This window comes from Lycorma delicatula, chromosome 1 (genome assembly GCF_047948215.1).
Source record: "Lycorma delicatula isolate Av1 chromosome 1, ASM4794821v1, whole genome shotgun sequence".
Classification (NCBI taxonomy): Eukaryota; Metazoa; Arthropoda; class Insecta; order Hemiptera; family Fulgoridae; genus Lycorma; species Lycorma delicatula.
This window is the reverse complement of record NC_134455.1, coordinates 323,238,193-323,246,314: the sequence shown is the minus strand read 5'-3', so window position 1 is coordinate 323,246,314 and position 8,122 is coordinate 323,238,193. Positions and strand designations below refer to the sequence as shown.

The window sequence follows — 8,122 nt, the reverse complement described above, 5'->3', positions numbered from 1 at the left end:
ATAAACATACTTTTAGTACTTTACTTGAATTAATTTGGTTTAGTCTAGTTGATATAAAACATAAATCAACATGGATAAGTGACTTAAGACAGATAAAACATTGTCAGTTAAAAACCCTTTACTGTCAAACTCTATTCCAAAATCAGAATTTGCAGCAAATCAAGATTTTTTGATGGATGTAAACAATGAGGCATGACCTCATTGGGTGAGCTGTTTTTGTGAATTTTTTTAACCAAAGCATGAAACACTCAATATTAAAATGGCACCTTATAGTACTACACATTCAACATTATAAAATAACCTATGAGTTGACAAGAGTTAAAATGCACAAAGAAAGTTATGTCATTTTTTATAGCCAGTACTCAAAAAAACAGTTGAGGCAACATTTTTAGTGAGCTTAAGAATAGCAGTGTTGAAAATGTCATACAATCAGTGAAGAGCTGTTAGCAGAATTTAATAACTTAAGTCAAAAATAGTTTTTTCACCCTACAACTTGATAAGAGCATAGGTGCATTTAAAGAAAAGCTTACATGGTTTTCTAATTGCAATTTCATAAAAGTTTTTTTTTACTTTTTTTAGATTTATTTAAAATGTTGTAGATTTATATGTACTCTTGACATGGATCTAAGAATAATATCAATAATTGCAAAAGTATTAAATTCCTATTTTTATTTATAAATGTAGTGATTCACAAAGAATGTAACAAACTTTCAGGACTTATTCTAGTAGTTAAAATAAAGAAGAAAATTCATATAAACATAGGTGCGAAAACGCTCCATTAGCAAATGCTGGCTTGTGAAAGATTTCACCCTCGCCCTAATTTCTACAACTTTGGTAAAATTAAGATAAACTGAAATTCTTGGGACCCAAAATAAAGGGGTAAATTTAATGGTTTGTTTGGAAAGCTTACCTCAAAAATTAAAAAAAAAAAAAAACAGGTCCCAGAACACACTATTTTATATTTTGTGTAAAATAACTATTAAGTGATTAATAAAGATAAAGTTTTAAACAAAACTTGAAGAGAATTTGAATCTAAGTAAATTGATATGAATAAAAAGCTTACAGAAACTAAATGCAAACATAAGAATTTCAAAGTTTATTAAAAATAAAATATATCAAATTTGCAGATCTTTATTAGCTTGTGAATGAAAAATATTTTTCATTACATAACAAAAGAATATACATTTTAGAAAAATGAACAATAAAAATGAAAAAATGAAAAATCTAATTAAATAACAAACCAATAAATGAATTTATTTAGACATCTTTAAAGCTAATTAAAAAATAACTTTATCTTAAATTTGTTTGAAAAACTAATTCATAAGTTGTTAGTACTTACTGCTGATTACAACAATTAAATTTTTTATTGCATTTGAACAGCAATAAATATTTAAATAAGTGAATGGAGTAATGCATGTATGCCATTATCTAAATGTTTCATAACTTTTACAATGAAGAATATGAAGACGTCAATTTTGTTTATGCACAGTGAGAACATCAAAGATTTCCAAATAGGATTTCAGGCCACAGAAACTTTGCTTCGGTATTTCAATACTAACATTCTCATTGAAAATAAATGGCCCCAATATTTTTTTTCATATAATACTGATATATGGAACCTGTGTTAATGCTGTTTTGATGGTGGCACGTGGATTTTCATGACTCCGTATGCAACTGTTTTTTTAAATTAAAAATTTTAAATCGAGAAAATGTGGTGTCTTTCAATGGTCTCAACTCATCAGGAATACACAATTAAGAAATTTTATTGAATACTGTAAAAAATTACTGGTCTACCGACCATGTTAAGTGGGAAGAAAATTTAGAGTGTAAACGAGGTATTAACAGTGTGAGAATGTTTTCTGGTCTTATCATATGGTCAGGAAATAAATTTTAAACTTTTTAAAGGTAATTTTTGTCCCACCTAAAATATTCTCATTTGAGGGTTTTTTTTACTGTATCTTATGACATACAGGATTTAAAAGATTTTTTTTCATAACTATGGTTAAATAAATCAATCAAGAATTTCTTATAGTTCAATTTATTGATAGAAGAGAAAGATGTAAGTTTTAAGCTAATACAAAACCAGGAAAACTTGAGAAACGACCAGCATAAATTATACAGAATAAAGAATAGGTTTGCTAGTTTAAAAATGTTAGATGAGAGCAACTAGCTTTACTTTTATACCATTAATGAGCCAAAATACAAGTATCATTGTGAAAGTGCAATATACGAGGTGCTACCCAAAAGTTCGGGGAATTTGAATTTCGCGCGCGAACCATTGCTGATATGATCTGCTGCCGCTAGATGTGGCTAACAGTACTCTTTGAGAATCAGTGTTCCAACAGCTGTGATGGTGAGAGGCTGCATTGCTGACATTCGTGTGGTTGTGTGATGTTGAGTTTTACTGCTTCGGTGAAGTTCTAAATGGCAGATTTTAAAGAGCAAAGAACCTGCATCAAATTTTGCTTCATGCTTAAAAAAAAATCGGTGCAGAAACCCATCGCATGCTTGTGGAAGCATTTGGTGACAATGCTATGAGTAAAAGTAAAACTTTTTTGTGGTACAAACGATTCAAAGATGGATGAACGAAAGTCGATGATGATGAGCATTCAGGAAGACCATCAACAAGCGACACAGGAAAACATTGCGAAAGTGCGAGAGGCTATTGTTGCAGAACGTAGACATGTTCTATTGTGAAGTTTTGAAGAGGTTACGTGAAAGCATTAGGCGCAAACGTTCAGATCTGTGGGGTAACAATAGCTGGGTTCTGCACCATGACAATGCGCCCGCGCACACATTGCTAGCCGTTTGAAATTTCTTGGCTTCCAAAAAGACGGTAGTGATTCCCCACACACCCTATTCACCTGACCTCGCCCCATGTGACTTTTTCTCGAAAATTTTCCGAAAATAAAATTTCAATTGAAAGCTGTCATTTTAACACAACTGAGGAGATTCAGGAAGAAACGCAGAATATGCTTCGAACACTTACACCTCCAGACTTCCAGGGATGCATGAAATCATGGGAAAAACACTGGGATCACTGTATCAATGCCCAAGGGGATTACTTTGAAGGAGACAGTGGAAATTATAAGTTATGGTAAGCTACTTTATTTTTACGGTAAAATTCCCCAAACTTTTGGGTACACCTCGTATAATAACAAAGGGTTGATATTGTAAGAGATTTCTTATGAGAATGGAATTACAGATGGGTTGATTGTTGCAAGCTAATTGCACAATTTGGGTGTGATGAGTCCTTGTACAATTAGTAACAGTCAATACTGATAAAAGTACAAAATTTTATACTGCATACTAGAGCATTATAAAAATATAACACAATTCTTCTTAAACGATCCAGTTCTGATAAAGAATAAAATTTAATTTCAAACTGTACAAAAAAGATCTAGATAGTTTTTGAACAGGCCTTGTAGTAGTTCTGAATCCATCATCTTCAACAAGCGTTGCATGAAATGCTTTACCATAAATTACTTTATTACTCCTGAGAAAGATTATCTTCTTGATTTTATTTTGCAAAACTTTACGTGCAACTTTTAATGTTGAATAAACAATGGTTCGACCCAAGTTTACTAATGTGACTTTGTGATTTTTTCTAATCTCCAAGCTTAAGATTTGTGGAAAAGGTTCCAGTTTGAGATAGAATGCATGTTAACTACTGAAATAATTAACCACAAGTTTTTGGTTATAAATTTATAACTCCAGAGCAACATGTCATTAACAAGATTTGGCTGCAGTGTATTAAAATAAATATTTAACTCTTTAAGAAGGCTAGCACATCGTATGGGCTAGCACATCATTAATTTTCTTCATTAGGATTTCTAATAGTTGGACGGACATTCATCTTAAACTTTTCAATTTTTTCCTGACAGCAATTTTTAATGCGATCTTTTCTGTCTTATATGTTATAATACATCCTCTGTACTGTCATATCAGGAGGAACTAAACTGGTACATATATTTCTAGCATTCTGAATGAAGTTTAAAGAACATTAAACAAAATGCAGTTCTAATGTTAATTAGTAAATAGTAAAAGTAATAAAGATAGTTAAATAAAATTTTCAGTCTGTTGTAAAGAAAATAAAACAAATTTAAGTTTCTGTAAATTTTTTTTATTTATAAATATAAAAATCAACAAATGAAATATATAAGAAATCAATCAGATATATGATTAATGTATTTGGTCTTCAATAATACTTCCGAATTGAACCACGGCACTGTAATAACTAATGCTATGTCCTACTAGAATTCATAAGATATATTAAACTGTATAAAAAATGTGACCATAAAAGAATTATTCTACAAAATGCACAAGATATGGATTCTGAGTAAATTGGTGCTTTCAGTTTAATTGGCATCTCTTGGGTGGTCAATGCTGTGAACAATGACAAAACTTTTAAATAAAAAATATTTTTCAGTAAAATATAAACATATTACATGAATAAAAATTACACTAATCTGCAACAAAAATCATACCATCAGTCTTAAACTTCATAATTTGTAATAGATCAATTATTTTTTTTATCTACAAAATTGTTTATTTTTTTTCAAATTATGTTTTAATTTATTTTACATTCTGAACATTTTCATCTGTATTAAATGACAAAACATAACTGGGCTTGTTTATGCCAAGAAATCGGTTGGTCAACAAGCCACTGCAGCTCTGTATCAAATGTTCTGCTCTTCATTACTAAACAAAGAGCATCTTATAAAGTTACACAATTAACAACTTCAAAGAAAAAAAACTTTTTATAATAAAAAAAACACATTTTAACTTTTTGAAGTTTCATTGCAAGACTGGAAATAAAATTGAAATTTAAAAATGCCATGTTACTTTATCAAATTTTTCCTGAACTATAATATTGGTATTGTAGTTGAATTTAAAACCAGTATTATACCACCTACATCCCTATTAGGCTAATTTAAACAGGACATCTCATTTAAACTCCCTGTGAATTCATTACTTTGTGTTCAGATTGAGAGACACCTTTCAACCCTCATCTTATTCAGCTTTATTCTAAATTATAACATCAAAAAATGATTTAACTATTAATGCTATACATATTATTTATAAAGAAAAAGTATATCTTAGGCACAGTAAATATGAATCTTATAATTCTACATCTGATCAGTTACATACTTATTTCATTACTTTACTTAGCTGGATTTTTATAAATACAAATACTGATAACACTAGTCAAAATAAAATTTTGCGTATAATACGTTACACAACTTTTCTCATTGTAATTTGGTTGACGATTTCAACTAGAGCACTGAAATTTTGATATCATATAAGAGTTTTATTTAAAAGGCATATGTGTATTTCAATTTAGCCAATTTTGAAATAAAAATGCATTGTGATCAACTACTGGTTACCCAATTCGAAACAGAAACTGGATTTCTATCTTTGAACAATATGCAAACATGCTTTATAAAAAAAATATTGATAAATTAATTAAAATATGTAGGTCAAAACAATAGAAGGTTAATGTTAACTGGGATAAATGTATAAGTGTACAAGTACGAATATGTCTAATATATACTACATAAGTAACAAATACTATATATATATATATATATATATATATATTACAGATATATACTATGTATATGTCTGTATGTTCTTGTCTTTTCCAAGGCATTTAAATCTAATTTACTGTATGCAGCTGTATTTTGATGAATTTGTTAATTAAAAAAATACTGATGTGCTTTGTATTTGCTAAGGAGATGGATTATGCAAAAATTCATGAATGGGCAAATCATCAAGGTAACATTTATTTTGTCTGCGTAAATTTACACCTAAATCTCCAACTAAGACTAATTGCAGTTAGACTAATATAAATTTTATTTAGATTCTGCATTCAGGAATCAAGATAAAAACTGGGTGCATCACGTTATTTGCACATTGTGTTCAGAAATCAACTGAATATTTGAAAGGAAAGTAACAAGCCATGCTATTTGTTGTACTGATAGTATGGAAGTGAACCTAAAGAACACTGCACTGACATGAATAATTATATATGCTTCAAGAAAATATATAAATTTAAAAAAATTTGTACCAGTTTGTCAAATTTTTCCAACTAACTAACTTAAATTACTAATATTTACTATGATCAATAATCCCTTCATCTAGTTAACCCTTTGTACGTGTAAGTGGAATATCTCGCCAATCATCTCTATCTCATAATGCCATAGGCGGGATACATTGCTCGGTCTTGTTAGTAAGCATTAATATATTTCTAGTTCGTAAAATTTCCACTAGAATTTTTTTCCTATGTTGTTTTGATGCTGACTGCAGACTACGTGGAACTGGTGTCACTGAACACAATAGGAATTATTTATAGCCCAATTGACCAACAGGGCAGGGCAGCTAGTATGCTTATAACAGAATATTCCGCTCCCATTCTGAGCAGTAGACAGTAGACTGTTGTGAGTTGTGGTTGCATAGCCGTTTATATTAGTTGAGTCGTGTGAATGTTATTGTTGAATGAGATTATGTTTACAGTTTTATTTTATTATTTCTTAATGTTGTTTAGTTAAATTTTGTAAATATGAACAGTATTAGTTTTTAGTTGTTTGTATTAGTGTTTACTTTTTCATGTGATTTATTTTACAAATATGGTGCATTCTTGATGACTGACTTTGTACTGGTAGATGGACGCTAACTTTTCACAATTGTGGATGATAATGTGTCTACTGACTTTTCATAATTGTAAAAGACAACCTTTTACATAATTTGAGTGAAGATGGAAGTAGTGACAGTAAGAAAACAGCAAAATATTCCAGGTAGGCCAAACCTATGGAACAATGTTTCAAATAAAGATTCAGGGCCACCAAATACTATAACTGTCTGTAATAAAAAACCAAGGTGCTAATTTACCGACATAAATTGATGCTGATTCATTACAGATTGATTATTTCTATTTATTTTGCAACAAAGTTCTATTGAAAGTAATTTGCACTGAAACAAATTTTTTTTGCTAACAAAGAAAAAAGCACAAAGGCTTTCTCTGCATTCTAGACTTAGAAAATGGGATAATATGCCTATTATTGATCTAAAAGCTTTTCTGGGCGCAGCAATAGATATGGATACAATGCTATTGGCATGACTCAAATCCTACTCTGCTTCAAAATGGTAAAGTTGAATTCAATTTTACATGGACAATTATGCAAAGGACAAATTTTTAAACATTTTTTTGCAATTTGCACTTCAATCATGAACGTGGAGAAGGAGAAGGCAACGGGTAGACTTTCTTATAAAATGTGTTCTTTATGTATGAAAAATGACTAACTTATTTTATGTGCCGAGTAATAGTAGCAGTAGATGTGAGCAAGATCTCTTTCAAACAGAAAGTAAGCTTTAGAGTCTACAATCCTCAAAAACCAACAAAATTTGGAATCAAACTTTTTGTTTATCCAGCTGCTAATGGTGGTTATATTTATAATTTTATGCCATACTTCGGAAAACAGGATCTTATGTCTGATTCAACACTTCTAAAAACAACTCAAATAGTAAAAGAACTTTGTCAGCCTGTAATCTGTAATTATGAAAGATCTAACATCAACTACGACTGGACTACATGTGTATACTGAGAGCTACCTACACAAGAACCTTTAGATCAGAATACTTACCAGACAGGCACAGTAATGCCAACTACGAAAGAAATGCAACTTCATCTAAAAATCTTAACTAAAAAAATTATATTATTTCACACAGCAAAGGACATTTTTTGGTGGTTTCTTGGAAGAATAAGAGGTTAGTGCACAAACTTAGTACCCACAGGAAGGGAAGCAAGTCAGATGTAATTAATTTTTCCAGCAAATGACCTAATAACCACCAGTTTCAAAGCTGCATGCTGTTGTAGATTACACAAAACACATGTGAGCTGTAGATCGGAGCGAACACTTTATCGCCTCATATCAATTTATGAGGTGAAACAAAAAGTGTATCGCAAATTTTTTTTTTGTTAATAGAAGTGACACGGCGTGATTGAAGGCCATAATCTGCAGTTCTCTCTGAGATTTTTATACAAAATTTTATAACAAGTACTATTACGGATACAATATGTAGAAAATATATTGGTCATATATAATTCAGTTATAAATAATTA

General features: G+C 30.2%; 1 protein-coding gene across 1 annotated transcript in view; it reads right to left on the bottom strand.

Annotated features, from left to right (window-relative positions):
• Nucleotides 1-4,101: 4,101 nt before the first annotated feature.
• Nucleotides 4,102-8,122, bottom strand: part of SMC6 (Structural maintenance of chromosomes 6) — a 138,251-nt gene continuing 134,230 nt past the window's right edge. Inside the window, exon 20 of the mRNA XM_075382018.1 lies at nt 4,102-4,386. Within this exon, the coding sequence (XP_075238133.1) occupies nt 4,359-4,386 (28 nt within the window). The 3' untranslated portion in view covers nt 4,102-4,358. The remainder of the gene's footprint in view (nt 4,387-8,122) is intronic.